The sequence below is a fragment of the Chinchilla lanigera genome, unplaced genomic scaffold, assembly GCF_000276665.1.
Source record: "Chinchilla lanigera isolate Chin_1 unplaced genomic scaffold, ChiLan1.0 scaffold00025, whole genome shotgun sequence".
Classification (NCBI taxonomy): Eukaryota; Metazoa; Chordata; class Mammalia; order Rodentia; family Chinchillidae; genus Chinchilla; species Chinchilla lanigera.
The window spans coordinates 22,856,297-22,875,959 of record NW_004955426.1 but is presented as its reverse complement, the minus strand read 5'-3'; the positions used below and the strand labels follow the sequence as shown (position 1 = coordinate 22,875,959).

At 41.4% G+C, this 19,663-nt stretch overlaps 1 protein-coding gene across 1 annotated transcript in view; it reads right to left on the bottom strand.

Moving 5' to 3' along the window:
• Egflam (EGF-like, fibronectin type III and laminin G domains) overlaps nucleotides 1-19,445 on the bottom strand; it is a 174,003-nt gene extending 154,558 nt beyond the window's left edge. The window contains exon 1 of the mRNA XM_005386224.2: nucleotides 19,066-19,445. Coding sequence (XP_005386281.1) covers nucleotides 19,066-19,162 — 97 coding nt within the window. The 5' untranslated portion in view covers nucleotides 19,163-19,445. The remainder of the gene's footprint in view (nucleotides 1-19,065) is intronic.
• Between the last annotated feature and the right edge of the window lie 218 nt (nucleotides 19,446-19,663).

The window sequence follows — 19,663 nt, the reverse complement described above, 5'->3', positions numbered from 1 at the left end:
TAAAAAAAAAAAAAAAAGCAGCAAAGTGCAACTTAAGAGCCAAATTTGGCCCTTGGTCTGTTTTTATAAATAAAGTTTTACTGAAATACATTCATGTACACTTATTTATATATTGTCTATGTTTCAGGTTTTGCTCTATAATACCAAAGTAAGTACTTACGATGGAGACCCAATAAATAGAAATAAAAATACAGTAAATAAAATATTTGCTGTCTGGCCCTTTCAAAGAAAGTTTGCTGTAGGGGGCTGGGGATTGAGCTCAGCGGCACAGCACCTGCCTGGCAAGTGCAAGGCCGTGAGTTCGATTCCCGGTGGGGCGGGGGAGAAAGTTTGCTAACCTTGGCTTTATAGGACAAATGCTATAAAAGGTGGTGTTCTACAAGGTATGTCTGTAACTGTGTTTAAAAAATATATTCTGGCCAGGCATGGTAGCACACACCTGTAATCCTAGCACTTGGGAGGCTGAGGTAGGAGGATCAATGTGAGTTCGAAGCCAGTCTGGGCTACAAAGTGAGCTTAAGGCCAGCCTGAACTACATAGACTTTGTCTCAAAAAGACAAAAATAAAAAAATAAAAAATATATTCTACAAATTTGCCACAGTGGATTTCTCCTTAGTAACAAGAAGCAGGCCAAGTGACTAACCAAGTCACTGACACTGTCCTAGTGTTTTAGGCAGCTGAGTTAGATAGAAATATTATAGGCAGTCAGACAGGGCCAGGCCCTCAAGGAGCCAACATGAAAGACAAGATAAGATACCTGTGGGCCAGACCTCAGGACAAAAGGACTAAACAAATGCATCCACACACCTCCCTAGGTGTGAACCTCAGGGATTGATATTCTAAATAGGTAGCAACCACCTTCAAAAAGCCAGGAGTCACTAGCCCAACCCCCTACAGGAAAAGCCCCTGTTCTGTATTCATGCCCGCTTGCTGTGTGACTCGAGTTCCCCTTTGATCCCAGTTTACTCAATTTTACCTGAACAATTATACTTGTAATCTTACTGGCTGACCATGGTTTTGTCCCACCTCATGCCCACCTTGTAATTTCTCATTTTCCTCCTATCTTGGACCCCCCTCACCTCGGGGCTTTGCTCTAAAAGTCCCTGGATTGGGCAAGGTCCTTGGCAACCCACTCGGGCCCCCTTCTGTCTCTCTCTTGGACAGAAGCTTTCTTTCCCTCAATAAATATATTCTGCTCTTAACCTCCATTGTTCCTAAAATTCATTCTTGATTTTAGAGAACATGAACTCATCCCAGATATCGTTCAGGTTGGGAGTTTTTATTTTCCTGTATCACTATGACTCAAATTTCCCCTCAATTTTCCATTCACTGGGTTCCTCACTTCAGAGAATGCTGCAGAGATTGTTCCAGATAAGAATGTGGGTACCACGCAAATGTACTTCTCATCTTTGTCAATGCCCTGCCTTGCCACTCACAGACTCACAGGTCTCTGGCTTAGTAGCTGATGCCTCCTTAAAAAACAAAACAAAACAAAACAAAACTGTAGTTTGGGCCTCACAAAGATGAGTGACTGGAGATCAGGGACAACCTTCCCCCAGGTCATTCATTTCTCCTTGCATGGCACTGTCTTAGGAACTTTGGGCTGAATGTTCATTACCTCTCAGTGCAGAAGCAAAGTCTAAATTCTAAAGGGAGGAAGAACTTGTGCAAGACAATAAAGCTACACACATGCTACCTACCACAAGACCATAGAGGTGGTACATGTGGCAGACAGAGCATGAGACAGACCACCCTAGCTGCAGTGCAGAGCCTCTTAACTAGCAGTACAACTGTCAGCAAATGATGTATTTTCCCTAGGCCATGCAGGGTTAGACAGTTCCCTGCAGTTCTGTGCTAACATTCTAGGATCCGGCATTGGCAGTCTTAGGAGGCTGTGTTCTTATTACTGGTGCCTATAAATGTTAGCTATCATAATTGTTTTGGGAAGCACAATGCCTGCCTTCAAATAAATGTAGATTTTTTCCCACTGTAACAATGACCTGTAAACATGTTCTAAACAACAGAGCAAAATTATAAACACAAAGACTGCAATTTCTACTGACCTCAATTAGAACAAACAAACATAGTTTTTGCTTTTGTTTTCAGCTGGTAATAGTTGGTGACCGTTCTCAGATTAAAAACCTAAGCAGTTTGACTGAGAACTCATGGTTCGATGCTAACTCACACCAGCAATGGAAGGAAAGCCAAGGCTTACTGTGGTCTTTCGCTTTCGGTCAAATTTTGTGGAGTGGTGAGAGGCTGGGTTGGGTTCATGGTGACTTTCTCAAGAGATAAAAAATTATTTTCCCTTTATTTCACATGTGTCCAATGACCTTTTGATTCTTAGAATTTTTCCAGTTAAATTATTTTTATTTGAATAAAGATAACAGTAAAATAACTTTATCTTACTTAGCAGGTACAGTGTATCAAACACAATAAATTCATTTTTGATCAACCTTATAGAAAATTTGCAAGTCTTTTGTAATTAACCCATTTTATTGGGGGAGGATGCTAAATCATGTGGAAGGTTACTTTTCTGGCTCCATTTCACCTTGGTGGTAAATGACAGACTGCAGATCTAAGTTCCTCTCAGTCTTTTTCTAAATACCATGCTCACTCTTCAGCCTAAGCCACTCCCACAAAGGACAGGGCTCCTTCTACCATCATAAGAGATACTGAGACTGAGAAAATATAGTATTATTATTACTGTCACTGTGCTGTGATTAGGGCTGGAGATTTAGCAATTAGACATGCAAAATGTTCAGTTAAATTTGAACATCAAATAAACAATTACTTTTTGGTATACGTATGTCCCACACAATATTTTAGATACATAGACCTATACTAAAAATTATTTGGGGGGCTGGGGATTTAGCTCAGCGGCAAAAGTGCCTGCCTGGCAAGCGCAAGGTCGTGAGTTCGGTTCCCGGTACCGGAGAAAAACCAAAAAAAAAAAAAAAAAAAACTAAAAATTATTTGGTTGACACAATAAATTTTTTTTAACAAAAGTACTTGTTTTATTTGAAAGTCAAATCAAATTGGCACCTAGTATTTAATTTGGTGACACCTGATATGATGCTCTATCTATTTTTTAGTTTAATTCATACACTAAAGCATAGCACATTATATGTGGCAGGAGCCATTTTTAAATTTTAAATTTTTATTTTAGTCTGCTAAGAACACTTAATGTGCGATCTATCCTTTAACAGATTTTTAAAGATAAAATACAGTATTATCGACTGTAGGAATGGGCTGTACAAAAGATCACTAGTACTTACAAAATTTCTATTAAGAGTCCTAGATACCACTGTAATCATTTCTCTGCACCACACAGCCAAGAGCATGTCAGGCAGGCTCTGTTCGTATCCAGCTGGCCAACAGATATATGCCTACAGGACAAGTTCATCCTTAAAAGATCAAGGTTTCCACCACACTTGCAGTTACTCCATGAATTTAGAGCAGGTATCCTTAAGCTAAATCAGGCCTCACCCTCAGAGAGTTCTGAATGCAAACTAAACACAACTCAAAACCTTATGGGTGTGACTAGGGAGGAGAATAGTAGAAATGGGGCATATATTACAAAGCAATAGTATAAAAGCTATCAATTAGGGTCGCAGCAGGAAGAATTCATTTAATTAAAAAGTGACTTTAATTAACAGACTGCTTACAGAGGTGTGAGCAGCTTTAAGGGACAACTAAAGATACTGATGTACCCAGAGACCATACCAGTTAGATGCTGTCATTCCCCTGGAGCTGAGACTGCTAATAGAGAAGACAGAGTGTTGAAGCCAGCCAGACGTGGAGTCAGGGGAGGCTGGGAGCTGTCATTTCCCAGAAACACAGGAGCAGCCAGTGAAAACAGTACCATGGCAGGTAGGGATCAGGGGAGATTACATGAGATTCTCTCTCCTGCTCTCCTCTGATCTCTTCCTGGTGCCATCCATTGGTAGAACCCAAAAGAAGCCAAAGTAGGGGGGGATAAAACCTGGTGACTCGGCCCCGTGGGGCACACAGCAGGGCAGAAAGGGCTAAGAGTAGATGTGGAGTAAGGAACAGTACAAAAGTAGAATGCCCACCTGGACTGGGTGCAGCACAGAGTATGGTGAAAACTCATTCTTTATCGGCAAAAATTTGGAGTCATTTCTTTCTTAATTCTTAGTTTCCCTTTTCTATCACTTTTTCATGAAACTATTTGCTATGGTTTGTGTCTAGATGTCCCCCCAAAGCCTCATGTGGTCATAGGGTTTTTCCGAAGTGTCTGCATCTAGACTGTGTGACTGATTCATAGTGTAATGCTGGGATTGAGGGTGCTGGGATTAAGGTTGGGTGATTGCTGGATCAGTCTGCTGACTGGACTGGCACCATCCTAATCCCCACAGACTGGATACAATATAGGGACAGAAACAGGCTTGGTTCTTTTCTCCTGTTGCTTTTCCTGTCTTCTGCTGCCGTGACCTGTTGCCCCTCTGCCATGTGCCACCTTGCCTTGGAGCCAGCTGATTATGGACTGAAACCTCCACAAACTGTGAGCTTAAAATAAACCTTTCCCTCTTTTAACTTTGGCTGTTGGGTATTTTGTCTCAGCAATAAGAGATAAGTAACTAAGGCACTATTCAAACATACAAAAAAGTGAAAGAATTTTAGGGTGAACATGAATGATACCATTAGTATTTTCCTATACTTGATTTATCACCTGTCTACTTAAAGCTCTCTTACTTTATCAGTACTTCAAAGCAAATTTCAAATATATGAGTACACTTCCTAAGAATACTTCAGCTTTAAATAATTTATGTAGTTGTCTTTTTAAATTGCTATTTTAATTCTATGCTTGTACATATATATAAATATAAATATATATCTATACATCTCAAAAAGTCAATCGATGAATAGGTCAATCGATTGGTTGCTTTCAATCAGGCTGCCCAAGGGCATTCATTTCAGCAGGGTTGTTGGTCCTTAAAAAACAAGAATGAAAAAACCTCTGCAAACACTCTCACTTTTGGCTGCTTTACTTTCCAGGGATTGCAAAATTGATCTCTGTAAGCGAGCCAGGGTCAGTACCATAAAACTGAAGAATGTTGAGGAACTGGGATGCTGTTTTCCTCATGACCTTGCAGTCAGATCTCATTACAAAAGATAGACTAGCTTCATCTGTTCTCTTCAACCTGACCTTCTCGATGATATCATTCCCACACAAGCCTCACTTTCCTTTGGTTTTAAGAACAGATGAGGGAAGAAAGGGAGTTGAACATTGAATTGTTAGCCCTCGTCACCTCCAGTCTTCAGACATCTGAGTAAATGGTCTCATCTTTGCTACTTAACCTCAGATCTTGTAAAAAGCAGGTCTGAGGCAGCCCCACAGGTTACCTCAATCCCTACCTCTTCCCTGAGTATCAACAGTGACATATTTCACAGCACTGATCAGTCAGCAGCGTCTCCTTAAACCCTGCCATTCCAATAGCCTTTGGCAACAGTGTGTAGGTAAGACTTAAATTACCTACTGCTGCAGCCTGCCTCCCCAGGGCATTCCCTTCTTTAAATCACACTGCAGTGTGGGTTTTCAAATGTCTGCAAAAATGTTGGCACATGGAAGTGACACCTTTCCTTGTTGTGGTCAAGGGAGGAAATGAGTTTGGGAGCTGGAAAAAGGACCAAATTAATCACACAATGTGAAACATGTTTGCCCAGAACGAAGCTGTCATTTTCCATTTGTGGTCAGAGAAGGGCCAACCACAGATAAGACACTCTACCAGGCTGGAGTGGGTGCAAAGGGAGAAAAGTCGAGGTTCTTTGTCTGACAAAAGTAGAATAGAAGAACTGGGTCAGGTACACCAGAAACATAATACATGGCAAAATGGGAGAAGAGGGAGCTGACATCTGGCTAGGTGGGCACATAGAGGCGGGGGCATGGAGTCATGCTTCCAAGGGCCACTTCCTTGGGCAGAGATGAAGGAAGGATGTTCTAAGGGGCAGATCAACACAACCACAATATTCAGCACTGGGAAAGTGAAGAGTAGGTCTATGAAAAAGCAAGTATTCTAAAATCTATAATCTTGGCTGGAAAACAGGCTGTGTATGCAGTGAGAAGACAGAGAAATAAGTTGAGGCCATACTGTGACAAAATTTAGATGCCTAGCTTTAGAATTTGGAAAGCTGTAAGGGGCCAGAAAAATCATACTGAACATAAGAGTGACAGGATTAAAACTGCATTTGGGGCAAGATTTTCTGAGAAAGAAGATGGTTGAATAAAAATGGTGAGAGCCCAGACATAAAAATAGCATCTTTAGATTTATTCTCTTAATACTACATTTTTAAAAAAGGTAGCTAAGGAAGATTTTTTTATATTCATTCCAACTACAAATAACCTTTTTCTTGGATAGAAAGCCATATGGTTTATACATGGAAATCTACTATTACTACAATGGCTTGATTCTTCTGTTTTTTTTTTATAAGAACAACTATTTTTATTAAACCTGAATCTGATTCTAGGTCTTTCATCAATGACATGAACTGTACAACTAATCTAGATACCAATAGTCATCATTTAGGGGCATAAACTCCAAGAATCTATCAAAAGAAATTAAGGAAATTAAATTCTTTTCATTTGTTATTTTCAGGACATCTAAACTCAGTTATACTTTTGTGTTGATGTTGTTAAAATTATATCAAATATGGAAAATAACCATTTCCACCACTATGTAACCTCTCTAAACAATACATGGAACCTAATCAGTGTTCACTTGCTTTAGAGTATCCATTATACACCAGATGTCTTTGCGGGTATATTTAAATGAAAAACACAAGACCCTTGTTGTACGTTGTCTTAGTCACTTTCCTCACCACTGGGACAAAATACCCCAAACTTATAGGAGGAGAGGTTGATTTTGGCTCATGTTTTAGAGCTTTCACTCCTAGCATGGTTAATGGGCTCCAGGCAGAAGCAGGACAGTGAAAGGGCCTGGGGGAGGAAAGCTACTCACCTCAGGGCAACCAGGAAACAGAGAGTGAAGGGAGAAGCCAAGGAGGGTTTATATCCTTCTGGTCAACCCGCAGTCACACACTCATACACACACACACACACACACACACACACACACCTATCTCTTTAAACCAAGTCCCACCTCCCAACAGCAAGTAAGGCATAATGCCTCTGTAATCCAATCACTAACCACAAGACTCAACTATGAGCACATGAGGCTTATGGGGAACATCTGTATATAAACAAGAACGCAGGCATTATGAACCTTAATAGAAATCTAAAGCATAAAGAGATAAAGGACTCTGTGTGGGATCAGACAGAAATAAATTCTGAAGCTAGAATTCAAACCCAGGTTTATCTGGTTGGAGTCTCATTACAATTCCTCTAAGCTAATGCTGGCGAACCTTTTAAAGCTTTCAATGGTAACAAACAGCTGGCTGGGCACAAGTACCATAGGTTCACCACCACTGCAAAGCTGAAGGCAAGTGTGTTCTATATGTAGGTTGTAACTGAAGCCCTTCAATTACTTTAAAATGGATGCTTCTTTTTTTCAAACCTAATGGTTTATTCAGCTACACCAATTAGAAACTCCCAGCATATCAAAGAGATATTTGAGAAACTAAGAGAAAGCCTGAGACTTGAATGATAAAGCTTGAAACGTGCCACACTGCAACAAATATCATTTGCTACCAAAGAAGATGGCTAAACAGCGGAGGAATGGAAAGCTTCAAAGCCAGACTGAGTCATCCGGGTGGTCCCTAAGACCCCAAAAGAGTCTTCTATAGGAGACATCTGGAAGGATTCAGGGAATATCCTGCAGCTGCTACAGCTGCTTCTCAGCTGGAAACAGCTCCACAGTCATTGAGCATTTTGCAAAACTAGCACATTCCCTATATACGAACTAGCCAAGAGCATGAATGAAAGCAACCTTGGGCCTTTCTAAGAGCATCCCATGACTACACGGAGCTGTCCAAGTGGGGCTGGACGAGGAGCATGTCATATTGGTGAGGTCCTTGTTGGCTGCAGAACTGGACACAGGCAGACAGAAAGAGCTTCTCCACTACCTTGTCCATTCACTGCAAAAGCCGCTCTGGAGTGATGGGAAGCAGCAAGAGCTAGGGGGTCAGTCAACCTGGGTTCACGTCCTGGCTATGTCTGTTTACTTTTTGCTAAGTCATCTGCCAAATGAAATCATTTCTCTGGAAGTGCTTTCAAAAGTATACTAGTTCCACCCAACATAAACATACCAATTTATTTTCATTGGGATCTGTCCACACCATCTTCATCCTCATCAGAAAGGGCTGTGGTGTCTAAAAAAATGATTTTTATATTTTAAGAAACATCTCTTACTGAATAAATTATTCTACCATGAGTAGTCCTTTTTGTATGGGACAGAAATAGAAAGAGCTCTAGAAAAGTGTGAGAGGAGTGATTAGAGTTTTAGTTGAAGTGACTTGGAAATTCACTTTAATAAATTGAGTAGTTGTGTCACTTTTTAAAGGAATTGGTCTTACTTTTCAGTAATATGAAGGAAGCATGTAGCAGCATATGGCATATATTCACTTAGCCATGCACATATTCACTTAGCCAATTATAAACTGACCTAAGTCAATTTGATGCTTTATATAGGCTCTTTTGTTAAATTATGATGGCTCCTGACAAGTATGGTTGAGTCTGTTCCTCAAAGGTTTATGTGTTGAAATTTACTTCCCATTGTGAGACATTAAGAGGGTGGAACTTAATCCAGCTATAATGAATAGAAATATGGCCTTTGGGAGGTAATTAGGATTAATTAGGTTATCAGGGTGGAGTCCCCATGAAGGAATACTAGGAGCTTTATAAAACTAAAAAAGTTTTTTAAAGGATCGATACAAAGATAAATGCATATGTAAACTGTCTGAACATGTAATGGCCTACACTGTCGCAGGCCTTCACTGGCAAGGCCATAACCAGTTGGCACTCCAAGAACTTGAACCAAAACCTTGAGCCAAAATAAATGTCTTTTCTTTATAAGTCCCAGCCTCAAATATTATATTATAGTAAACAAAAAATGAAACAGTCTGATACAGTAACTACTTGCTTTTCATGAAGTTGTACACTGCAATAAAAGCAAATTCCAGGCCAAATCCTGCCACATTTACAAATGTCCATGGGCAAAAAGACACAAAACAGTATCATACAACCTGTTCTTGCAAATTTGGTCACATCTCTTTTTTGTCCTTTATATTCCAGAAGTGTACACCAGAGGTAATCTACCACCCCCCGACCCCCGTTCATTGCCTCCTTGCATAAGTAGCTGAAGTACATTTCCCAGAATCCTTAGAGTTAGACCGGGGTCAGGTGACTGTGTTCTGATCTGGAGCGTAAAATCTTTCACACAAACCTCCCTTCTCTTTACCTACCACCTTGGAGCTCCATTTTAAGATGGCTGCATTACAAGATAGAGGTTATTGAGGATAGAATGACTTGGGTCTTTAGGATACCAGTTGGAGGAGAGCAGCCCAGAAGAGCTGCCAACCAGAACTGATTAGTTTAGACTTAAAATAAATGAAAAATAAACTTTGTGTAAAGCCACCAAAATGTGGAGTAGTTCATTACAGCAGGTATGGTTAATTACCCTAATTAACAAAAGTACCCAAGGCAGATACATCAATATTCTAGTGGCAGATCAGCACTCCAGTTTGGGGGCAGTCTGATGAATTTGCTGTTACATGATGAAAACGTAGGGCTGGCTTCACTGCTGGGCTGGCTGAATTTTGACTGTGCCCATGCAAAAATAGAGGGACAGATACAACCTTTTTAAGTAATCACGTGTTCCACCAATGAAAATATTGCATCTAACATAATTTATGCTAATTAACAAACTTTTGTGAATTTCAAAATATTTTCGCAGCTACCTTTAAGAGTGGACTTCATAGTAAAGTACTTCACAGTAAAGTTCTTCAAATGATAACTAACTAACCCTAAAGTATCTATTTTCACCCTGACCAGAAATAAAATTTCAAATATTTAACAGCTGGTATGGTGCAGTCACCAAGAGATGAAAATAGATGTAAACTCTTATGCCAGATCTGTACTTTCTATCCTGGATTACTTCAAGCATTAACTAAACTCCCCGAGAGTAGAGATTAAAGTAATTCACCCAACCACCATTTATACTGAAGTATTTAAAAAATAAATCACAATCAATATAACAGGCACCTAATTCACAACCATCACCCATTTTATTTATTTCTCTGCTCACTCCAAGAATTACAAGCAAAGAATCATGGGACTTATTCCTAAGTGTAAGATTAGATCAATAAAATTAGCCATCTGTCCAAGAAAGGCTTTAAATGCAGGTTATATTTAAGTATTATGTTTCCAACTGCCCAGATGTTACAGAAAAGTGCCTGCTGATATGACTCCTTTTGCAAAATGTAAACTGTTAAATGGCTAATATAAACATATTGCACTAAGAAAAATAAATAGCATTAACATTGCATTAAGTCTGATTCGGGATATTTAGGAGCCCTGTCAGCAAACACAATCGTTAAAATTCAAATTGCTCAGGATTTGCAGAGTCAGACAAAGGAAGTCAGGTCTTCAGAGGAGTACAAAAGGGAGACTTGGAAACATGATCAGAGTCAAGAAGAATATTCTTGTTTGCCTGGTTGGCTAAGACAGTAATAATTACTATAATTCTTGCTAGGTAATAGAGGTTCAATATCCTTTACCTGAAATAAAGGACTAGTAGGGGTTTAGAATTTTTTTCAAATTTTGGAATATTTTCATATACATAAGGAAATATCCTGGAAATGAAAACCAATCCTAAACTGGAAACACTTTATACACATAGCCTAAAAGTAACTTTTTACAATATTTTAGATAATTCTGTGCATGAAACAAAGCTTTACACATAGAGTCAGCTGTGGCTTTTTATTTGTGGTACCTTATCAATGCTAAAAAATGTTTTAGATCTTGGAACATTCTGGGTTTCAATTTTGGAATGGGATGCTCACCCTGTGATATCTTGTCTTCATGTAGCACTTCAGCTCTTTCAAAGCAGTCACCTGTTTCATTTAGTTTCACTCTTTAAATAAGCTGGTGGGGTTATCTAGAGGTAAGTGGGGGCTTTTATACCTGAGAAACAGGAGAATCATAGGCAGCAAGTAGCCTGAGCATGCTCTGTCTTTTTATATCACTGGTAGCGGCTCAGAAATTACTTGGATTCTTCGATCAGTGAGCAAGACCTGAGGTAACTCTTACCTCTGTAGCTTCATGCACACTTTAGCTGATTCCCAGTCACAGATCAGTCTGGATAATTTTCTTTCAGGAACAACTCCCCTCCATAACTACCACCACATTCTACAAAACTTTTCCCAAGACAGTTATCAGGCAAACATTGTCCACAACTCTGAGGGTTGCTAGTTTGCAAAAGTGATTCTTTCAAGGGAAACCACATACTTCACAGCTTCATTTTCTAAATTAAACCGAAGCATGCACTTGACTAGACAGTCTTTCTGATGATATGGGTTCCCTGTAGCTGTTGAGACACAATACCCAAAGCCTACAGCTTAGTGAAGAGAAATTTAATCTGGCTCACTGATTTGGGGGTTCAGTCCCTGGTCAGTTGTCTCTGAGGTAGAAGCACTATGGAAGAAGTGTGTGGTGGAGCAAAGATGCTCAGTTCATGGCGACCAGGAAACAGAGCAGGGAAACGGTGCCAAAGAGGAAAGGGTAAGGAACTATGTATAGTATCGAAGGTTATGGCTCCATGACCCACCCGGACACACCTGGCAGTGTGCTTTACATAATCTGCTAGGCATTTCTTATCAGGACTCATAGTCACACTGATTGACAAATTAATTTTATCTGAAAAATTTTACAATTCAATATAAAACAACTCATGTGCAATCAGGCATTAGCATATATGGGAAATGTTAAAAGTACATGAAATCATAAATGTCTGTTTATTACTTGGGTCATCTGGGGGAAAAATATATATATAGAGAGAGAGAAAGAGAGAGAGAGAGAGAACTGTTTCCTGAACCAGATTAAAAACGCAAAAGATATATACAATCTGAAGAGAAACCACAGTATCTGAACCAGATTAAACATCCCCAGTTTCTTCAATTTTTGTCTTCAAACTTCCATCTCCTCATCCTTTTCAATGCCTTGGGACATGCCCTGCTTCACTTAATCCTTCAAGCAAGCTTATAAAATAGGTTATTTCCTTAACCTATTTTTACAGATCAGGCAGCTAAAGTTTTCACCAGGTAACCAGTACAAGACAGCACCAGAACATGAACTCAACACTGTTGAGTACTGAAATGTGTACTCCCACCCAAAGCTTTCTGCTCAGCCCAAAGGAACCTGCCATAGAGGCTGGAAGAAGCAGCTCTGCAGAGGTGAAGGCAAGGCACAGGGTAGGGACTGGTCATATAGCATCTGGCATGGCTTTTTGATAATGCCAGATTTCCCCTCCTTTGTACAGCCATCTCTCAGTGAGCATGAGGGGAAATGGAGACGGGGAGGATCTGGCCCAGAAAAGGTGTCATTCGGATACTAATAAGATCATGAGTCCTAAATCCAACCTCCCCAAGCCCCACTTAGTGTCTAAACACAGGATTGCTTGATACCTTATAGTTACCCAGAGCAAAGTGCTGTTGCTAGAAGTCACAGTTTGGTGTGGATGAACCAGAGACTGTGGGTATAGCACAGAGAATTTAGGAAAGACGTGCAATGAGGGGCGGTGAGGAGAAGCTCAAGTTTTCAAAGTGTAGAGTGTGAACCTCCAGCATCAAGATGCCTGAAGTTGTTGAAAAGGTAGGTGCCTAGGATACATTAAAGTTTCTTATCCCCATAAGAAGTTCAAGACTCACCAAGGACCTGAGACCTGCTCAGAGTCAGCACTGGGAAGTGTGCCCTCTGCTGGCAGAGATTTTATTTTTTCCCACTTGAGTCCCTCTTCTGCAAGACTGCTTGTAAGGAGGCAAATAATCTGCCAGTTCTCTTCAGAAGGCCAAAGCCATACTTTCGGTCTTTCTTCCAAAAGCAGGTTCATAACAGATGAAATAAAAAATGAATTGGGGGTTCCCCTGCAAACTGCCACTCAGGATCTCTCCTTTCTCCCTCTTTCTATCCCTGGAACAGCAGGTTTGCTTGCAATATGTGTCCCTTGTTAGGCAGAGACTAGAGGCAGGGGTCTTGACCCAGTACAAACGGTTTTCTGCTGTAATGAAGATGCCATGCCATTCATTTAGTCAGTTGGGGAAAAGTACAGACCTGCTTGCCTAGTGAGAGAGGTATGGGAATACAAGATATTTACAGGCTAACTATGTGGAAGCTGAGGCCCACCTCAGCCTGAGACACTTGGAGCCCTGTCTTGCATAATTATAGCCCAGAATTACTGGATCACTGTGGGGCTATAGTAACCCGTGAGCAAATGGGCATCTATTCCCAAAAGAATTCTAAGGTTATTAAAGCTCTGAGCTCTGGCTAAGAAAACAAAAGCAAAAAACACCACTCAGTTCTTTTCTGGCCAAGTGACTCTTCCTGGAGAAAGAACTCTGAAAAACAAGTACTACCTTGTATTAAACGGTGCTGACCCCTGACTTTGACTTCTGCATCCCTTTACCTCACAGAAAATCAGAGAAAAAAGAAAAAGAGAGAGAAAGAGGGTAGAAGAAGGAGGGAAGGAAAGACGGAGAGAGAGAGATGATATAGAAAAACATATAGATAGATCCTTCTCTTTATTTCTATCTCTACATCTATCTATCTAATATATAATAAATATTATAATGTCTCTTTTTCTCTCTCTCTAGACTATATAATACATATTTATCCACTTGTGACCTTTGTGAACTCCAGTTTTTCCCAAAAAGTAAGACAATTTGGATCAGCACTGTAATGGAGTACAGTTGGCTGGGAAGGTAAGAGGAAGAGACATCCAGAGAGAAAATTTTCCTAAATTATATGCTTTGGAAACGGGGCTTGGTGAGAGCTATAAGTAAGAAAGTAATGAGTCTGTTGTGAATTCCATGTTGTCTTAGTTATTTTTCTCTCATCGCTGAAACAAAATACCTGACACCCAAAGTTAAGGGAGGAAAAGTTTACTTAGCTCACACTTTGTATAGGTTTCAGTCCATAATCAGCTAGCTCCACGGCAGGGTGGTGTGGCAGAGGGGCAGCCCTTCGTGGCAGTGGAAGACAGCCAAAACAACAAGAGAGAGGGGAGACCAAGGATCTCTGTTCCTTATATTGCATGCATGTTACCTGCCCTAGGCCGAGTGTAGCACTCACACCCTTCATCCCAGCCTTAGACCATGAATCAGTCACAAACTCTAGATTCACACACCTCTGAAAAGCCTGCCCACCCCCATGACCAATGCAGCTTTGGGGGGACATCCAGACACAAACCATAGCACATGTTGATCAGGGTAACATTTGCAGAAGTAGACCAGGATGACCTCTGACCCTTGGCCCCTGACCCTTTACATTCAACCTTACATCAGCAGCTGCAGAAACAACCTAGAAGTGCATGTATTTGCCACCATCAACCAACAGGGTACACTGCCCACAAGCTAACTCTAGCCATTTGTTTTTGCTTTCAGAGTTTCTCTAGATCTTCATTTTTAATCCAATTATGTGGCTAGAGAAATGCTGGAAAACTGGAAAGAAAAAGATTAAAGGGGCGTATCTTCCTCAGGATGAATGTATAGCTCCTAAATCTTCCAGTGAAAATCTTGAACTCTGAACCTGAGTTGACCCATTGATCTTGGGGCCCCTGGAAAGCTGGGCAGACAGGAAGAAAGGGAGGACCTACATGCATTCTTCAGACCCTTACTTGTGCAGTGTGGTAAGTGATGCTGTGATTTTGTCTAAATAAAGTGCAACACAGGCTACAGGACTAGAGGGCAGTGCTGGCCTTAAAACTGGAAAGCCCCCAACTCCCAGTACCCTACCCTTAGCCTCAGTGCTTGGAAGCATCCTCAGGCATGCCTAGCAGGATCAGCCTAAACAACTACAGTGTGGAACCTTGTAGAGAGAAAACATACCTGTCTACACCACCTACTGTGTGAAGACAGGAGCGGGCCTGAATGCTACCAGCCAGTGTGGACAGAGTGACTGCCAGCTTCTCTGTACCTCTCCCCACAACTATGAGAGTTTAGCAAATGAAGCCAATTCATCCATACCTAAGGAGGTAAACCTTGACTTATATGTCATACCCCGCGCAGAAAAAATCCACCATAAATCATAGACCTAAAATAAACACCTGTAAATCTTCTAGAATAAAACATAGGGGAACATCTTTGTAAGCACGAATTAAACTTTTTTAAAAAGCATGAGTGATTAAAAAGTGATAAACAGGCTTTATCAAAACAAATATCTGATAAAGTCCCTGCATTCACAATACACAAAAAACACTCAAAACTCAATAATAAGAAAACAGTACAATTTTTAAAAAATCAGCAAAAGATTTGCACAATCATTTCAACAACAAAGAAAAGATTCACATAGCACATATATACATGAAAAAGTGTTTGATATCATTAATCATTAAAGAAATGGAAATTAAAACACTGATAAAACACACCTAACAAGAACAAAAAAACTCAGCTACACCAAATTCCATAGAGGATTTGGAACAACCAGAACTTTCAAATATTTCCATAGGAACATAAAATGGTACAACCACTCTAGAAAACAGTTTGATGTCTTATAAAGTTCCACATATGCAATATAGCAATCTCACTCCTACCACTTACCAAGAGAAATGAAATCATATCCACCCAAAGACAGTTTCATAATAGCCTCAAACTGCAAACAGTTTCACCTCAAAGCTGATAGAACACGAGGTGGTGATCTGTGATCTATGCAATGGAGTGCTACTGAGCAGTAAAAAAGAAACTACTAAGATTATAACAATGTAATGTTGCACTAAGTGATAAAAGGGAACAGAAAGGGGCAAAATAACACAGGCTAAAATCAGATCACTGGTTACCAGTAGCTGGGAGGGAACAGATTTTCTACAAAGGGGAAGAGAATAAGCCTTTCCCACAGATTGTGTTTCCACACATGGAGACTTAGTGAAATGGTACCATGAAGGTGCTATAGACTTGTACGCCCTCTGCCCTCCCAATATTCTTCAGAGGCAGCTATTTCTACTTCTGAGATTTCTAGCGGACTTTCTGGCCCTCGCAAGTTAAGAGAAAGCAAGTAGCTCATCATTACTCTAGAAGGCAACGCTGCTGGTTGTTACGGATGAGGTTAATGCATAGTAACTTCCAACCCCATTCGGTACCACTCACACACCTCTGTTTGGAGGTCTAGGCATATCCTGTGAGTAACACAGGCTCCTACGCACAGCAGGGGTATCCCTTTACCAGGCCTGCAGCTCTGAACCTCCTTAGCCTGGAGGAAGACATCCTACATACCTCTGTGAACAGGGCTGCTACTGACTCAGTCCCAGTCCTGAATATCAGAGCCTAATTTCTCATTCCCCTTCTCACTAGTGAGGCCTTGGGTGAGACATTTAATCTCTCTAAGCCACAATATGCCCTTCACAGAACAGGGATAATAATAGTACCTATTTTCTCACGGGGGTATTGGTGCTGATTAAAGAAATCAGTAGGAGTCAAGTTCTCAGGATAGTGTAGCAACCTCTTACTTAGTGACAGTTATTATCATTTATTTTTATTTCATTTGAAAACTGCCATTTCTTACGAGTCTTAGTAAACGCAGAATGTTTCTTTACTCCTCAGTACCAGAAAATGAGCTCTCTTGGGGTGGGAGAAGGGTACTTATATTTCAAGTGTTACCTGATGTTTTGTTTTTTTCTCATGAGAGGTAGGTGGGATGGGGAATTTTCAGGTTGATTTGAATCCAAGACCTCAACAACACTGTACTTACCAGAAGTAGATGTAGGGGCATGAGGAGACAGGGAGGGCTATCCTAACAAAACGGGATTGCTCTGGAAGCTTGTAACAGGCCATGCTATATACCAAGTGCTGCATACAAACTAATTTCTATGGAGAAAACAAGGTACAAAGATGCTCCCATATGGATACTAGCAGGATTCGCTGGTGTCTGGGGAAGATTATAAAGTAGCTCATTGCTGTTCGCATCAGAGCTAAGCAGGGCACATTCAGTTTTTAATCTGGACCAATTTTCCGGATCAAAAACTAGTCATTCCAAGGGATGTAAATGAACCCAGGAGGGAAATTTCCCTTGAAGTTTATGAAGTAGCTGTCATTTTAATATGAGCTGCTTTCCAACTTGAAATCCAGTGTCTGGATAAAATTATAGAGTAATAAAAATCTCTTCTTGGCTGAATGTAGTCTAAATGTACCCTCTACCTTGAGTGTGATATATTTAATATGCCAAAAATATTTAAAATGTAGAGCTGCCACTATCAAAACTCTATCTGTGCCTTAAATAAAATCAGAGGCCAACATGACATAGTCATGGCATGAATTTAAGAATGAGTCCCTGAATGAACTGAGTAGAGAATATGTTTAAGAGAGGAACTGCAAAATAAATAAGGAAGTAAGGTGAACCATAAGAGCAATCTTATACTGCAGCCTTTTGCAAAATACTTAAAAATTCTGGTGAGATGAGTTGAAATCCATCCTTTAAAGACACTGCACACACTGTTTAGGCTTAAGAATGATAGATACATTTATGCATTGTTCAAAACTTGTGACTGGATGGTTTTAAGTGATGAAACTTGCAGAATGCATTTGATCACAATGTGGTTCTCTTAAGCAGTAAAGTTCAAATAAAGCCCTTTGTTGAAATCTTGAAAGTATGTATGTGGGCATGCAGGAAGGGAGACAATTTAATAAAATACTACCTTAAGCTGTTCCTGTTACCTCCAAAATGAATTGAATGGTGTGGAAAGGGCGTAGTTGCTAATTTAAGTGTGCTGCATATCAGGTAACAACTGCAAAGATACAACCTGGAGACTGAGGATTTCTCCCAGGGCTGAATGGCAACAAGTCATGGTTCCAGCTAACTATTTAGATAGTGAAAATATATTTTTTAATTTTTCCAGTAATTTTATAATGTGGAAACTGGGAAGAAGTGAAAATATTTAAGCAGACAATGGGAACCTGCCAAGATTCTTTTCTTTGCCCTCTGATGCTTGCTGCTTTCTTATAGAAACATTTGTGAAGATGAACTACGCTTCATGTAAGGTTTCGCAGACTGCATCCAAATAGTTTTATTGTTTTCCATTGTTCATAAGATATAATTAATCCCATAAGACAACCTCGCTTACAAACTAAACTAAGAAAAAGCAGATTTTTTTTCAGAACTCTAAATATGGTCCTAGCACAGAAGAATAAAAATCGTTATTTAGCAACAATGCTTAGAACTTTATTGTTTAGAATGTTCTAGTTTGAATAATCTCATAACACAGGCTGAATCAAAACATATAGAAATGCAGGGACTTATTACCTATAGAACTAGAGGCAATGCAAGTTGGTGCGGGCTCAGGTCTTCTCCGATCCTTTGTAATAGCCTACAGTGCACACATTTTTGTTTAAACAGCTGAGCAAAGGCAGAAGTTCAAAACAGAATCAAAATAACCCAGTGGGTTCTCTTTCAGTCTTGAGAGCCTCAGGCTGGAAGAGGAGCCGTACAGCCCACGTCCCTAGGGAGTGCGTGGGCCCTGGGGGACTCCAGGCAACCTCCAGACAATTCACAGGAAATGGCTGGGCTCTAGGCAATATGAATTCAATAAGACGGTTAGAGACCCCGGAGGAGCTATCGCACTCCTGCGCGCAGTCACAGTCCTCTGTAATTGAGACAGCGCGATCCCTGCCCCAACTCTTAGCTTTCTGTGGTCGTAAGCAGAGCCCACCACCTCTCCAGGTCTGGAAAACAGATCACTGCTTTTAACAAACAAATATCCCCAGAACCTCTAGGCTGGGGGCGGGAGAAGTTCTAGTCTCTGCTGAGCTGTGGGCAGAGCTGAAGCCAGTTAAACCAGCGCTGGTTAGGGGACAGAGAGGTGGTGCGCTGTGCGTCTTGCGTCCTCGCTGAGGAGCAGGACTGGGGCGCTCCGGGCGTGGTGCCTCAGGACAGACCGAGTGCCTTACCTGGCATTCGGAGAGCGGCTGGGAACGGCGCTGCGCCAGGACGGAGGCTGGAAGCCAGGAACAAGAGCCGGAGCGAGACGCCTCGGATTAAATCCATTTCACCGCCTGCAAAGTTTCTCCAAGTCCCCGGCGCACTAGGGGAGGGGGTGTCCGGGGGGACGTGAGGGACGCGGACCTGCGGATCCCCGGGCGTGGGCGAGGACGTGGGCGGCAGAGGGGGCTGGACTATAAGCCACCCGGAGCCAGCAGCCGGGAGGGAGGTCGGGTGCAGGAGTGAAGCCGGCTTCGCGCGGCAGGGCTTTGCGGGAGGGGGCGGAGGCCGAGGGGAGGGACGGCCAGGCGGCGCAGCGAGGGCGGCTCGACCCGCCCGGGGATGGAATTACAGTCCAGTGGAAGCGAGAGGGGCAGGCCTGAAACCGTTCACCTCTCGCCCACCTCGGAAGCAGTCAGCCCGCCCCTCTGCACGTCCAGAGACCCTCAGCTCAGCCCTTCCCAGCCGGTGACCTAGATTGCGAGCCTGGGAACGGCCAACTTCAACCACTAGAAACCCGAAGGCCGGACTTCGGTGCTCGCAGTCTGGACCCTCTGCGGCGGTCCT